Below are 16,480 nucleotides of genomic sequence, written 5' to 3'. Positions count from 1 at the left end.
AGGCAGAGGTGGGCTCGATCCTCCAAAACTGCAACCTTGGCAGGTGAGATTTCCTATGCAGAGTAAACCTTTGCTTGGGGCTAATCTAATGAGCGATGACACACAGTCCATAGAATGAATACACACAAACACGGAGACATAGACACACACACACAAAAAAAAAACCTCTTACAGCTTTTACTTTTCCTCTACAACTATTCCCACATTCTTTTCAATCCTTAACTGTTTCCCCTTTCCTTCAAGCTGAAGGAGCCACAATCAAGATAGGGCCTGTTCTTCCCTTCCATTTGCAGGAACAGTTGAAGGAGTTATGGCACTCTGTACCCTTTCGCTGCCTCTCTAGGAACAAATGCAGTCAAGACATGTGGAAGCATCTCTTGGATGGGGAAAAGTAAATAAACAAACAAACAAACAAAAAAAGGAGATCAAGGAAAACCCACCATGAGCTTCTCTCCATTTCTTTGCCCCCTTCTCCCTGCACTCCCACCTTGCAGGAGGGGCAGTTCCAGGGCTTCCTGACATGGCACCATTTTGCCTTTGCACACGAACCCCAGAGCTGAACCCTCACGCAAGTGGCAGGCCAGCTGTACTTGCTAGAAATACTAATGTGTTTCAAATGTTGTAGACTGACCACTTTTTGACTACTTTCCATTGTGTGAAATATATTGATGGATACTTCTTGTTTCCATAAAAGCTCTCCTTTTTTAAAACTTTGCCTTTGTTTTCCTCTGCCTAGCTGCACTCGTTCTTGAGGAGCATCTCCTTCAACAACAGTGCTGGTGACTTAGTGTCCTTTGATGAGAATGGAGAATTAGCAAGTGGATTTGATATTATTAACTGGGTTACTTTTCCAAACCAAACCTTCTCCCGTGTGAAAGTAGGAAAGATAGTTCCAGAAGAATCACAAAATGTAGAATTCAGTATGGATGAGGGAGCCATCACATGGCACAGATCTTTTAATCAGGTGGGACCATTGGATTTTAAAAAACGAGGTATTGTTATTAAGAATACAAATTATAAGGTTAATGTAGACATTCTTTTTCATAATAAGCAAATTGTTTAAGTATAATCCATTTTCAGCAAGTTATTTAACCATCAAATATGAGGTCAGAAGTAAATATTTTCTTCTTTATGGTCCTCCTTTAGAAGTATATAATGGTGACATATTCCACTATATTGCATATGGAATATTGTTGGCTCCCAGCTCCCATCCTCCCTGATCAATGGCCAGGCTGGTTTTCAGACTGAGGAGAGTTGCAGTCCACATCCCTTATATTTCAGGCTAACATTTTAATGCTTTGCACATTTATGTAGGAGTAAATCATGCTGAACCAAGTGAGATTTACAGCTCAGAAGACAAGGACAGGATAAGTTACCCATTTGTTTGGAAAGAAGATTGATGGTCTTGTGGTGCTTCCTATTTTACCTTCTCTGTCAACTCCCAGTATGTCAAAGTCTGTTGTCTTCTCTGTCCTCTCTCACTCCTCCATCTTTATGCAGATGAAGAATTCAATATTCCTTCTCATTCACTCTCAATATTTACATTGCAATTTATTTACGCATACAACACACCTTTCTGGAACAATGTTAATCAGTCAGCTGATCTCTTCTCTTTGGTAAAAACTGTGTTGTTCACAAGGCACAAGAGAGCTACATTTTCTCCTCTTTTTATGGCTAGGTGCTGCCCCTTGCCTTGTGTAATGATCGCTGCCAGCCAGGCTACAGCAGGAAAAAGAAGGAGGGGTTGCCATTTTGTTGCTATGATTGTGCATCATGTCCAAATGGGATGATTTCAAATCAAACGGGTAGGAGACATCATCTGCTATTTTGTATAATGCTTCCTAATACCTATTTCAACTTCCCCCAGGGAATCTGCTATTACTATTTTGCACATTGTACCACAAAGAATTGTGACCAACTCTAGCTAAGTGCACAACCAAAGGCAATGTTTCTGATCACTAATTCCAGATGAAGGACAGAATAGATGAACAATCCATGCACCTAAGGCCTATGAAAACGTAGAGCCTATTGCGGATTATGCGTAATGGCAGGAGATTGTACAAACTGTTGTTATCTGCATGCTTCCCACATGCTACATTGTTAGGAGGGGATAGTTTTAGGTGTGTGAGCCAGAAAAAAAATGCATGAAATGATCTCCTTACGCAGAACAGTCCTCAGCCCAGCCTCTGAGCCCAAAGTGGCTGTTCTCAAGAAGCCTCCATCACCATGAAGATCTCTCTGGGTGTGACCAACTTTAGCTAAAGGTAAAGGTAAAGGTACCCCTGCCCGTACGGGCCAGTCTTGACAGACTCTAGGGTTTTGCGCCCATCTCACTCAAGAGGCCGGGGGCCAGCGCTGTCCGAAGACACTTCCGGGTCACGTGGCCAGCGTGACATTGCTGCTCTGGCGAGCCAGAGCTGCACACGGAAACGCCGTTTACCTTCCCGCTAGTAAGCGGTCCATATTTATCTACTTGCACCCAGGAGTGCTTTCGAACTGCTAGGTTGGCAGGCGCTGGGACCGAACAGCGGGAGCGCACCCCGCCGCGGGGATTCGAACCACCAACCTTTCGATCGGCAAGCCCTAGGCGCTGAGGCTTTAACCCACAGCGCCACCCGCGTCCCTAAGGGCACAACTAAAGGCCATGTTTCTGATCATTAACTGCAGATGATGGACAGAGTAGATGAAAAATCCATGCACCTTAGGCCTATCAAAACCTAAAGCCTATTGTGGATTATGCATACTGGCAGGAAATTGTACAAACTGATGTTAATATCCACTTATCTCTGATACTTTCCCCAACTAATTAATGCCTTATTTGTTGGAACTCATATATCACACATTTGATTTTGATTTTTTTCAGATATGGATTATTGTTTCCAATGCCAAGATGACCAATTTCCTAACAAGGACAGAGATCAATGCATCCCCAAACGCCAACATTTTCTTTCCTATACAGAACCTTTAGGGTTCGTTTTAGCTTCCTTAGCTCTGGTCTTTTCTCTGGTCACAGCTTTGATACTTGGCGTCTTCTCTAGGAATGGGGACACTCCCATTGTCAAAGCCAACAACCGGGACCTCACCTACACTCTGCTTACTTCCCTCTTGCTCTGCTTCCTCTGCTCCTTGCTGTTCATTGGCCAGCCTCACCCAGTGAGCTGCTCTTTACGACAAGCTGCTTTTGGCATCATCTTCTCCATTGCTGTGTCTTGTGTCTTGGCCAAAACCATCACGGTGGTTCTGGCTTTCATGGCCACCAAACCAGGATCCAGGATGAGGAAATGGGTGGGGAAATCTCTCACAAACTCTGTGCTTCTTGGTGGCTCCTCCGTTCAAACCAGCATTTGTGCTGCTTGGCTCTGTACGGCTCCTCCATTCCCAGATGTGGACATGAACTCTCTGGTGGGGGAAATCATTGTGGAATGCAACAAAGGTTCTGTCGCGATGTTTTATTCTGTCCTGGGTTATCTGGGATTCCTGGCCATGGTCAGCTTCACTATGGCTTTCCTGGCCAAGAGGTTGCCGGACAGTTTCAATGAAGCCAAGTTCATCACCTTCAGCATGTTGGTGTTCTGCAGCGTTTGGCTGTCCTTTGTTCCTTCTTATCTGAGCACCAAAGGAAAGCAGATGGTGGCTGTGGAGGTCTTTTGCATCTTGGCCTCCAGCGCAGGTTTGCTGGGTTGTATCTTTTCCCCCAAATTGTACATCATCCTTCTGAGGCCCGACTTGAACAGCAAAGACCACTTAATTCTGAGGAGCAAATAGGAATCAACTTGCATTAATGCTTTTACAAATGCATTGTTTGCTGGCATTTATTGAATAAAAAGCAGAAAAAGTAATTCCTTGTATTTCTTAGCTCTTCTCCTTTTCATTCTTAGAAATAGCCTCCAACCTACACCTGTAGCAAATAAAGCTGAGACCAATTTTTAACTCCATGAAGTTGTTCTGTCACTTTGTTATCCTGTCAATGCACTGATCTTCCATTAATAGGGTGCTAAAGGTATATCCCTTCATGGAGAGACATCATCAGTGTGAAACACGTAACTTCTGCCAAGGCTATATGTCAGGGAACTGCCATTGGAGCAGGAGGAGGTGAGAGGGCTCTCGGACGATGGTGGAGAGGGCACCAGTAGGGGGAGGGATAGCTCATACGCTGGGGAAGGAAATCAGTGTAACACCAGTGGAGAAGGGGAGGAGATAGAGGAAGCGGAGAGCTGGCTCCAAGACTCTTCGCAAGAGACAAGCGGAGAGGGAACAAGTGCTCCGTTACCCACACCCACAGCGCGTAAAAAGGTTGCGCGCAGGCAACGGGGGAGGAGACTGGGCGTGAAGCATCTTTTATGTTGGAAGCGGTTTAAGAAACGCCCATTGACGGATTCTGCCAGGGACTGAGGCAGCCACGAGATAGAGGCTGCTCTGTCAGAAAGGGTTCAACCATGCAAGACAGCCACGAGTGAAGGCAATTTACGCACAAGCAATCCCTAGAACCACAACACTATACTTTATACATTTAGGTAAAAGCTATATTGTATCTATTTATGTGTAATCAAGAAGAGCTGCTGATCTCAGAATATAGCTACGAAAGCCTGTATAACATGGCAGAACATTATGGACAATTAAGAGGTTGCATTTTTAATCTTTTCCGCCATCCTCCACCTGTAGATACACATGTCTATACACGTCCATCTGGCATCACAATGTGAAGTTGCCACATTTCCAAGTGGGGCTTCAAAACATTTGAATGACATTTGTTACCTGCTGGTCCTCATCTGCCTACAAATGAGACCCAGATTCTCCGAGTTTATCTTCTTCATTTGAGACAGATGCAGAGTGCCTGGACTGAAGAATATTTCAGCTGTCAGGAGAACCTACAAAACCCCGCGCAAAGTGCTTTACACGTGCTGCTGCTGATAGTTCATAGATCAGGCTTGCAATTTGTGTTCATGAAGCTATGGAAAACCCAACAAGCTGCTTTTGGGTTCCTTGCATAGCTCCATATGCAGCACTGTGAGGCCCCAAAGATCAGCTGATTGCAGGGGCTTGCAGAGCACCATGTTTGCTGAGTTTCAGGCCCAAGGACCAGCTGATCATTCATGTGGGGAAAATGGGTTCTCTGACGTCTCTGTGATCTCGGATGATGGAGAGGTATGCTGCCCCATCCCCATGTCACCTATGGCCCACATATGTCACAACCTACAATTTTTAGCACAAGAAAGTAGAATCAAGAATATTCATGATATGAAAAATACTATAGCATCCTCCCTTTGGACATACAGTGGCACCTCCAGTTACTAATTTAATTTGTTCCGGAGGTATGTTCTTATCTAGAAACGGAGAAAAAGATCTGGAGCAACTCCAAGACCTCCTTTGGGAGAAACTGTGAGGACACAATCAGGGCAGTGGTGAATTGCTTACTGTAGATTCCGGCGTATTAAGCAACTGGGCGTATTAGATGACCCCCCCAAATTCGCAGCTGCAATTTGGGGGTTTGTCTTATAAGCCCAGTCGCCTAATACGCTGGGCAGCTCCGTGCCGGGAGAAAGCCACTCGGTGCAGAGCAGAGCCCGCCGCCCGCTGCTGCTGCTTCCATGCCAGGCGGCTTTCTCCCAGCATGGAGCCGGCACCACAGAGAAGATAAATTCAGAGATTCTGGGTCTGAGGTGGCATTTCTAGGTGAATGAGCACCAATGGGAAATACGTACCGAACAATTGTTTGGAAGTCCCACTTGGAAATGTGACAAATTCATTTTCTGAAGCAAGTGGGATGTGGCTGTGTATCTTCATGTGAATGATGACTGAAAGGATTAAAAATGTTCATTCATACTGTTTCGCTATGTTATACAGGCTTTTCAGCAACATTCTGTGATCAGCAGTTTTCCTTGATTACATATAAATAGATATATGTATAACATAGTTTTAAAATACATATATAAAGTATAGACTTGGCAGAAGTTACATGATCTCTCTCCATGAAGGGATACACCTTTACTATATTAAACTGATTTCCCCACTAAAATTCCAAACATGTGCACCACAGTTATCTTTAGGATTGCTTCATAAAATAAGGTTATCTTATGTTATCTTGCTGCTATTCATAAGTATAGTGACTGACAGATTAGATGATTTCTGGATTATTCTACAACCATTCATTACACTGAACCATGGTGCTATAGATCCATGACAGCAGCCATCGTTTTCTCAATGCAATGCAAGGCAGGCCAGCCTCCTCAGACCATCACAGGATGTCTCTGGGCTATTCACAGATCCAGTTTACAAAGCGTGCACTTATAGTCACAGGTACTAGGTGCCGTGGAGAGTAGTAGGGTAATTGGGGCACTACTCTGAAAATTCCCATATTTCCTCCCCCAAGCTACCTGCAGGACCTCAGCAAATCATTTGATGGTTCTGTCTATTTACTGACTCTGGCTCCACCACCTGTTGGTCTCCTTGCCTTCTCCTTCCTTAATAGTCCCCATGAGCAGCAGCTGCCACTAACTTGCTGTTTCAAGGGCTACAAGACAAAAAGTTTCAAAACATGCCACGAGAAAAGGAATTCAGACTCAACATATTCCTCCAAAATCCCTGCATGAGAACATTGCTCTATATTCAAAGCACAAATACACAAGATATTTTTGAAAACCCCCGATAAATGAACTGTGCATTGTTGATGATAAAGCCACTCCCGATCTCAAGAGGGGGTGGGGTTGCGGGCACTCGACCCGCGACTGCAGTCTCGCGGGGCTGGGAAGCCCCGCGGGAGTCAGGGGATTCCCTAGCCTCATTAGTATGCACCTCCCCCTGGGCCAGCCAATCGGCTGGCGAGAGGGGCGGGCTTGCCAGGGGTAATTTAAGGTCAGGGCAGCCCTGGCTCACCCCTTTCTCCTTCTCTCACCGGACCAGGTAGTTTTTCCAGGTAGCTTCTAGGTGTTTTCGGCTCCTGCTCCTTTTGGCTTCAGCCTGACTCCGGATTTCCTCGCTACCCCCGACCAACTTGCGATCCATTCGCCTGCCTTTGGCTGCTTTCGCAGCGCATTTGCCTGGCTTTCCAATTTTAGCAGTGCTTTAGGTATCCGCTGGCCGCGTTCCCATCCAGAAATCTGCGCTACTGCCGCTAGAGGGCAGTTCGGCCGGCGGGTCGGGGGAGCGAAATTCGTGGCACGTCCCAGCGAGCGACCCCACAATCGGCAGCTTCCGTTCCTCAGCGACGACAGATATTCTCTGGATTCACGGCGACTGAAGGATTGGTTATCCGGCTGGGTGAGCTGCTTCCGCGCTCACAGAGGTTCTCCTTTAATTTAACTCGGGGTCCTTTTATCTTCCTTGATTTAACCCTTTTAATTTAATTAGTTTCCCCTGCGGTTTGGAGGTCGTCGGGTTTCGGCGGTTCGTTTGCGGACGTGCGTTTTCCGGCCGTACTAACACCGCCGTTTGCGGCGGCATTTGGGCTCACGTTTTCTGCATCGCTAACTAATCCCCGTCCCTCTGTGGCTTGTGGTGCTCGGTTGAGCTTTCCCTGTCTCCCTTTTTCCCTGCTTCGTTAATAACCCCCGTCCCTTGTGGCTCGTGGTGCTGCTGTTACATTTGTTTACGGTTCCCTTGGCAACGGACTGCGGAGGTCGCCATTTTACCGACCACGTGACCACGTGCGGCGGCCATCTTGGTGAGGGCAGTGGGCGCCGCCATCTTGGGAGTGCCTCGTGGTCCCCCCGGCGGCCATTTTGGGGAGGATAAGGTCGCACCGGCCTTGACTTAACGGCCGCGTTGGGGGCCCGGGCCTAGTAGACCCACCATTCCCCGCTAGCTAGCGGCAGCGAGGCCAGTTACTATTATCAGCACCACCCGGGGCAAGGCCATCTATCGTCGCTTTCAGCAGCTAGCCTCCTGGGACGTTACTGTTAGCTGCAGGTCCTCATAGCTCAGTGGGCGGAGTTTGGTCTGTTCAGGGCACCCGTCCGGGTTTAAGGGCAGCACCTACCAACGCTTAATAAATAGCGTGATAATAAATATCGTTGATCGAAATAGTAGTAATAATAATAATAATAACAGGAATTAAATAATCAATTAAGGCATTAAAAAAAAAAAGGGAATTAGTTGAGTAATAGCGCCAGGGGTCCAAAAAAAATAATAATAAAAAATAATAATAATAATAATAATAACAATAACAATAACAATAACAATAACAATAACAATAACAATAATTAAATACATTGAATAGACGCTGCAACAGACTTATAATCCAAGCTGACATACAAGTGTTGCCGCATCTCAGGCTGCCTGGGGCAGTGATTCCGCGGTTTATCAAATCCAAACTCTTCTCCCTGCTGCAATTTTAAACATACTGAGGCAGCCGGTGAGTGCTGTTTAGGCTTCAACAAGTTATTGAGTGATTGGGTGGTATATCAAATCCAAACTCTTCTCCCCTTCCACAATCTGGCGGGAAACGCTGCTACACCTCCGTCATAGTAATAATCGCCATGGCAAACAGGGGTTCAGCGCGCTCAGCTCAGGCAAGCGGAGCCTTGCTGCCGGCCGCGCAGGGCAACCCCCAAGCCCTAGTGCAGCTGTTTTCGGCAATCCAGAATTTTTATGCTCAATGTGGGCCCACAGCGGCCCAAGCCTCTACCATAGTTGAGCTCTCCCAGGATTGTATCCCAGATACCCCTTCCAGCCAGCAGGCCCTAGCAGGACCATCCACATCCTCAGCTGATGCCTCACTTCAGGGTGGGGCCCAGTTTAATCGACCTCGAACGCGCTTACAAACCGCGCGGACCCAGAGGGATAAGCCTGCCCCCCAGAGGGCTAGGCCCGCCCCACAGAAGGCCAGGGCTGCGGCTACCAGGGCCAAGCCGGCACGTTCTGCTCCCCTTGGGGGGGGGGGCCAGGATGCAATCGGTATTCCTAGTGTTTTTCAGGAGTCGCAGCGTATCCCATCGGAGGAAGCCTCGTCTGATGAGGAGCTGCCTCCCCAGCAGGCGGATGAGCCAACTGCGGACCCGGAGCCTCGGGGCGAGTCATCCAGAGGTGGGAAGCGGAAGGAGAAGAGGAAGCACGTTTCCAAGAAGAGAAGGAGAAGGGACACTTCCGACTCCGATGATGAGACAGGTACTTCTTCCTCTGATAGTGACAGCGATGTGCCTATGGAGACATACTGGGGTGAGGGGGAAGAAACGGGCGCCCCCTTATGGGTACATGAGAGGCGGGCCAATTCTCACCGGAAAAAATTCAACGGTGCCTTGGAGTGGAGGGATGGGGCCCTCCTGGAGGACACTAAGGTGTCAACTCACGCCGCGACGGATTTTATCATTGGTAATCACCTCTCTAAGAGGAAAAGAGATAAGATCCTAAACGGCGACTATGTGGATATGTTCTCCCTACTGCCCCCGGTTCAGGTGAAGGGAAAAGGGGAGAAGAGGAGATATCATGGTAAGAAAAGGTACAGGTCGCCCCGGGTGGAACGTACGTTCGAGAACTGGCTTAATGGTTATCAGGTTTTCATGGGAATAGTATTGGGGGGCTATCCAAAGCGGGGCATGCATCTTGTATCCTACCTGGCGCATGTGCGAATGGCCCGGAAATTAGCAGGTGACGAAGCCGCCATCGCGTATGATGAGGACTTTCAGAGGAACGCCTCGCAGTTGTCGTCCACCCGCTGGGATCAGATGGACAACAACCTATGGTTGGTGCACGTGGGGCCCAACATCGAAAGGAAATCTTATGATCAATCAAAACCCGGTAAGGCGGATCCCAAGCGCCGCAAGCTTTGTTGGGACTTTAACAAGGGATCCTGTCAACGCTCCACGTGTAAGTACTTACACGAATGTGAGAAATGTTTAGGCAGTCACCCAGCTTCCTCCTGCTATAAGAACAGGCAGCAGCCCTTTCGGGGCAGCAGGGGTCACCCTCAGCAGGGAAATCAGGGTGCCCCCGCAAATGTCCCTAACACCTCCCGTGGAGCAATGGGGAACCGCTACTAACCTCTCCCTGGACCTGGCTCACTCTCCGATTAATTTGCATACACTAAGATCCCTTCTAAAACAGTACCCCAACAGGCAAGCCGCTTTGCTGTTGGAGAGTGGGTTTTCCCAAGGCTTCAGAATCCCGGTGTCAGCTAACCCTAACTCTAATTGCCCCCCTAATCAAAAGTCAGTGCTCGAGAGGCCGGACATCGCGTTAAAAAAGATTCAGAAGGAGATAGTGGCTGGCAGAGTGGCAGGGCCATTCGTGGAACCCCCGGTTGATCGGCTGCATATTTCACCGTTAGGCATAGTCCCTAAGAAAGCGCCCGGGGAATTCCGTATGATTCATAACCTTTCTTACCCCAAGGGCGCCTCGGTTAATGATGCTATACCCCAGGAGCTATGCACGGTGAAGTACGCATCCTTTGACCAGGCGGTGAAGCTGGTTCGGGGCTTCGGTAATGGCGCCTTTTTGGCGAAGTGCGACATCGAGTCGGCATTTCGCCTCCTCCCTGTCCATCCGAGGGACTATCGTTGGCTGGGTTTTAAGTTCATGGGTCTTTATTTCATCGACAAGGCAATGCCCATGGGGTGCTCCATCGCCTGCGCTGCCTTCGAGGCCTTCAGTACCTTCCTCGAATGGGCCCTCAAATTTAGAACAGGTGAGGGTGGGGCGACTCACTACCTGGACGACTTTCTGTTGGTGGCAACGGACGCAAGGGACTGCTTGGCTCTGCTACAGGCCTTCGAGGCCTTGGCGGGTGAGCTGGGCGTCCCCCTAGCAAGCGAAAAGACCGAGGGCCCGGTCACTACCTTGACCTACTTGGGCATCGAACTCGACACCGTGGCTCAAACGTCTCGGTTGCCGGCGGATAAGTTAGCCACCCTGAGAGAGCTTATCTCTCAGCTGCTGCCTCTAAGGAAGGTCACGCTCAAGCAGATCCAGTCCCTTCTGGGTCACCTTAACTTTGCATGTCGAGTAGTATCTCCGGGGCGCCCCTTCTGCAGAAGGCTGGCTAAGCTTTCAGCGGGCCTGAGGTCACCACACCACAGAGTTCGCCTCCCAAAGACCGTAAAGGCGGATCTCCAGGTTTGGCTGCACTTCCTCGATGGCTACAATGGAATATCACTGTGGCAGGACTGTATGGCCCTGCAAACCGATTTTCAAGTACATTCAGATGCGGCAGGTTCCTTGGGTTTCGGAGTGTTCTTCCGAGGGCAATGGTGCGCGCAGCGCTGGCCCCCGGCTTGGCAAGGGAAGCCCATACTTAGGGATCTAACCTTCCTAGAATTTTTTCCCATAGTGGTAGCAATTCACTTGTGGCCCGACCAATTTAGAAACCGTAGGGTATGCTTTTGGACAGATAATCAAGCGGTGGTTTCAGTGCTGAACAAGCAATCATCTCGCTCCCCCAGAGTGGCGTCCCTACTGAGGTTGTTTGTCCTATCTTGCCTCCAGCTAAACCTATATGCCTCTGCTAAATTTGTACCGGGTGTCGATAACAACATTGCGGATGCTCTATCTCGATTCCAGATGGATCGCTTTCGCACGTTGGCGCCGGATGCGCAGCCGCTGCCGCAACCATTTCCGGAACACCTTTGGAGTATTGGCAACGAGAAGCTCTAAAGGGAGTATTGTCGGCAGTCGCGCCTTCAACCTTGAGGGCCTATAGCAAGGCGTGGTTGGATTTCACATCCTTTCGCCAAAAGAAAGGGCTGTTTAGGATGGGCAGGGCGCCGGCGCAGTCCGAGGTCATTGAGTACCTTGTACGCCTTCGTGACCTAGGTCGGGCCCCTAAAACACTCAATATTCATTCGGCCGCCATATCATTCTTTTCAAAGACGCTGTTCTCAGTCGACCCTTGCGCTCACTTTGTGGTAAGGAAGATGCTTGAGGGCTGGCGCAGGGCCCAGCCCCCAAGTCGGGATGGCAGGAGACCTATTACCCTTGACTTACTCACTGGAATTCGTACTAGGCTCAGGGCTATCTGCTGGTCTATTTACGAGGCAAGACTATTCTCCGCCGCCTTTTCCTTTGCCTTCTTTGGTGCGTTGCGTATAAGCGAGGTGGTCTACGAGGGCTACCCTAGCGCGAACTCCAAGGGCCTCCTCTTGGAGGATGTGTCCGTGGCAAACTCTGAAGTAGTCTTAAAAATCCGTAGCTCTAAGACCGACCAGCTTGGCAGAGGGGCCATAATACGCCTCCAGGCCACCACAAACCCAGGCCCTTGCCCAGTGCGGGATGCCAGGAAGTTCCTGTACGTGAGACCTAAAATCAACGGGCCCTTTTTCATACATGAGGATGGGTCCTGCTTGTCCAAACATCAGTTTACGAGGGTGATGCGTAAGGCGATCGCGGACTTAGGGCTCCCACCAGAGGAGTATGCAGCCCATTCCTTTCGTATTGGGGCGGCTACCACCGCGGTTCACATGGGGTTACCAGCGGAGCGTATCATGGACCTCGGCCGGTGGAGATCGAATGCGTATAAGGGATACATCCGGAAACCTCGCTAATTCCCCCTTCCTCCCTCACGCTACCCCCCCCGATCCGGCTCTCGTATTTTATTGTTGCAGGAGCTGGGCAGATTCGTCTGTGGATCGTGGGTCACAGTATCGTCCACTGGGCAAGATTAAGATGGAGTGCTACGGGCGAGCGGGCTGAACTAGATCTCCCAAGCAATGTTGTGATCTCTTGGGTGGCCCGCCGGGGGATGCGCTGGCAGGAGTTTCTCCCAATGGTGTCAAACAAAATAGCGGCGGAGGGCCCTCCTGACGCGCTCTTAATCCAACTGGGGGAAAATTATTTGGCTTATCGTAAAGGGGTTGATCGGATGTGGAATATCGTTGGCGACCTGGAGAGTTTGCGGTACGCTTACCCGTCCTTGTCTATTCTATGGTCCTCCTTGTTGGAGAGGCGCTGCTGGCGGGATGCAGCGAATCCGGTGGCGGTCAGCAAGGCCAGGAGGCTTTTAGAGCGCTCGGTGGCACGCAGAGTGGCTGCGATGGGTGGTCGGGTCATTACGCACCCAGGCATCAGGTTTAGTGAGGAGGCTCTCTACTGTGGGGATGGCGTGCACCTTTCCGATGCCGGCAATGACTTATGGTTAGCGGATATCTTTCAGGGGATCAGGGATTGGTTACAGGTCTGAGGGTATTGGCGGCGAGCTTCAGCTCGGTGGCGGGTAGGCATTGGCAAGGGGTATTGTTATGCAGATGAGGACGGGGGGGAGGAGCGCCATCACCTCCCCCACATCACGAAGGGTAGTTCGTTAAAGGACTCCGAGGGGTGTCGCCTCGTCCGAAACCTACGGAGGCTAGGGCCTAAAGCGCGCCCCCGAGCGGTAACCCCTGGGGGGGCGCCTACGGATGTACATCTCGGGGGGCTCCCCCTGTTGGTGCTTAACCCTTCCCGGTTAGACCGGTTTGAATGCTAGGGCCAATGCCTACAGCCAATACCTCTCTTACCTGTAATCAATAAAGTTGTGGCCATTTACGCCCATTAACCTTAATTCTTGTGTCTGTCTCATTATTTCTACACCTGTGGGAGGGGGCGGGTATTGCCACGCAAATGTTTTAATCATCTATTCATTTAATGTTTTAACCACATTCCATTCGTTTCATGTCTTATTTTGCGTTGGGTGTAGTGAAGGGTTAACCATCTGTGCCTCGAGACTGAGGGGAAGGGCTTACAAGGGAAGTAAGCCAGGATGTGACGAAAGCAGCCTGGAATGCTGTGAGCTTAGTGGAAATCGAAAGCAGTTTTGCTGCTGCGTAGCTGCAAGCAGAGGGAGAAAATGCAGCTTGAGTCAGGTGGAAATTAGACTTTGTAAATACATGTCTTTTGTGACAATAAAGAGATTTTAGAACAGAAGCAATGTTTTGGGAACTGCTCTTTCACACACGAATGCTGTGCAACTTTGCTAATTGCTAATTGCTTTACGACCTGCAGAGGCTCGCAGGGGGAAGCGTGCTGGACGCTGAACAATAAAGCAATAAATCTATTCAAGAAGTTATCGGAACTGGTTATGGGTCAACGCGAAGCGTGTGAGAAAGGGCTTTGAAGCTGTATTTGCTGAACGTCAGTTTGATCGACTGCCAAGCCTACAGAGGGCAGATCGGAGGACGCTGATGGAGACGGAGCTGAGAGAGAGCCATGTTGTCCGGAATGCCCAGTTTGGCTGCAGAGTGAGTATCAATCGGCTGCTCTTGCTACTGGCCAACAGAAGGGAGGAGAAGGGGCAATGGCTCAGCTGCCTGATGGACATGGCTTTGAGTTTAAACTACCATGTCAGAGACTGGATAGCCAAAATTGGCTGGAGTGGAGCTTTCAAGTGGAGCTGATCCTAGTGGGGGAGCAGCTGTGGGACGTAATTCAGCCACCACACAACACAGCTGGGAAAGCAGAGGCTGAAAGGGCTGCAGAGCAAAGTGAAGTTGAGAAGCGTGTGCTTGCTTTTTTGGCTGAAAATGTGGATGCTCATCTAGTGCCTGTTGTCCTGGATGCAAAAAGGCCAGGGGCCGCTTGGCTAGCACTCCGAGAGGCTTGTGAAGCTGGGGTGGGAAGCAAGGGCCGAGACGTGGCTGCATCCGGAAGGGAGAGGCAAGATGGCACCGGCCACATTCTTGAGAGCCGATACACAGCTGGGAGGAGCTGGGAGCCCCCACGGGGGGGGGGGGAGGGACTGTTGCTGTTGCTGCTGCTGCTGCTGGTGCTTTTGCTGAGCTTGGGAGCTGTATGGATGCTGCAACGTGTCTGTGTGAGGAGCCTGGAGAGAGGCCAAGTGTTGGGAGTCCTTTACCCACCAGAGGGGGTGAAGGAAAACGTCCTGGGGGCCTCATGAGCAGTGGGGGGGGGGGGCAGTGAGCAGTGAAAGCTCAGAGACGCCTCTTTCTCCAAAAGCTGCCAAGAGTTGTTTACGCCAAGAGCTGAAGCCTAGCCGTCCTGGAGGCTTCAAGGCCAGCCACCTGCAGCAAGTAGAGATAAGAGCTGTGGAGTTGTGTGGGAACGCCGAGACAAGTCCAGTCTCCATGGCAACTGAGAGAGTTGCATCTACGGCAGCTGTGAAGGTCGTGGGGAAGTCTTCCTGCTGGGGGGGGAGTCTGTTGCCGTGACAACCAGAGAGAACATCTGCAGAAGCCCCAAGGAGGGGGGTAGCGAGAAGATTGTTGCCATGGTGACCCAGGAATGTCAACAACAAAACTTTCTCACTGTAATAATCGACTCAGGAGCTACGAATACGCTAGTGCCATCTAGCTGTCTGTTAAGAAATTGCAGGACAGTAAAAACTGAGAAGTATGTGACAATCGCGGATGGAAGCAGAAAAAGACTGACAGAGATAGGGTTTTTCTTCTGTCCCTTTCTTAAGCATGAAGTCAAAGCTTTTGCAGTGCCCGGTTTAACTAATTGTTTGTTAAGTGTGAATGATTTACTTGTTGCTGGTTTTCAAATTTCTTTTGCAGGAACCAGATGTGAATTTTCCAAGAATGGGAAGCACGTGTACACAGTGCAGTCTAAAGACAATTTGTTTGCTGTAAATGTGCCTTTTTCCACAGGAGAGGATGACACCGAAGATGCAAAGGGGCAATGTGTGAATGTAGCGCCCCACCATGGTTGTTCGCATATTTGGCACAGACGTTTTGCCCATTTGAATTGGGGGCATCTTCAGAAAGCACCGGAGCTGACACAAGGGTGCAAATTTAGAGGTTGTGACAAATTTTTAGATTGCAATGCATGTAAACAGGCAAAAATTGTGACATGCTCCTATCCAAAGTCAGAGAGACAGACCACACAACCCTTTGAATTAATTCATGCAGATTTGTGTGGCCCCATGTCTGTTGAGTCACTGGGAGGATCAAGGTTTTCTCTGCTTTTGATTGATGAGTTTTCGAGATCTGCTTGGACCTTTGCCCTTAAAACGAAATGATCAGGGATTGGATCACCGCAGTTGAGGTAACTTTTTCCACCAAAGTTCGTGGTTTTCAAAGTGACAGAGGTTCTGAATTCACTGGTTCTGCTTTACAGGATTTCTTTAGGGAGAAGGGGATTAGCCACAGATTGACCGCTCCTTACTTTCCGCAACAGAATGGAGTCGCAGAGAGACGGAACAGGACGGCGCAGGAAGCTGTGTCTGTGATCCTGTGGGACGCAGGGCTACCCCAAAAGTATTGGTCTGAAGCTTGGAAATTTTGGTACATACGCAGAACAGAGTGTACAACTCTAGTGTGGGAAATACGCCGTATTTCTTACTGCATGGAAAGAAGCCTAAGGTGCACTACCTTCGTGTGTTTGGTTGTGAGGCCTGGGTGCTTATTCCAAAGGCTCTACGCAAGAAAGGTGAGCCAAGATCTAAAAGAATGATCTTTGTAAGGTATGAGCCTGGCTCAACGGCCTGGCGGTTTGCGTACCCAAGTGGAAACCAGTCTAGGTTGGTTATCAGCAATAGCGCTGAGTTCTGTGAACAAGCCGGTTGGAAACGTCTGCACGCTAATCCAGATGTGATTTCACAGCAGTTCTATGACTCAGA

General features: G+C 49.5%; 1 protein-coding gene across 1 annotated transcript; it reads left to right on the top strand.

The window, feature by feature from the left end:
- Window positions 1-520: 520 nt before the first annotated feature.
- LOC310667152 (vomeronasal type-2 receptor 26-like) lies at window positions 521-3,765 on the top strand (the record flags this gene model as incomplete). Its single annotated transcript, XM_083418876.1, has 4 exons — window positions 521-586; window positions 737-877; window positions 1,679-1,805; window positions 2,864-3,765. 4 exons carry the CDS (start codon window positions 521-523, stop codon window positions 3,763-3,765), a joined length of 1,236 nt encoding a protein of 411 aa, XP_083275002.1.
- Between the last annotated feature and the right edge of the window lie 12,715 nt (window positions 3,766-16,480).

The sequence above is a fragment of the Podarcis tiliguerta genome, assembly GCF_965153285.1.
Source record: "Podarcis tiliguerta genome assembly, chromosome: 16".
Classification (NCBI taxonomy): domain Eukaryota; kingdom Metazoa; phylum Chordata; class Lepidosauria; order Squamata; family Lacertidae; genus Podarcis; species Podarcis tiliguerta.
Note: the sequence above shows the minus strand (reverse complement) of the source record. Positions and strands in the feature narration are given on the sequence as shown.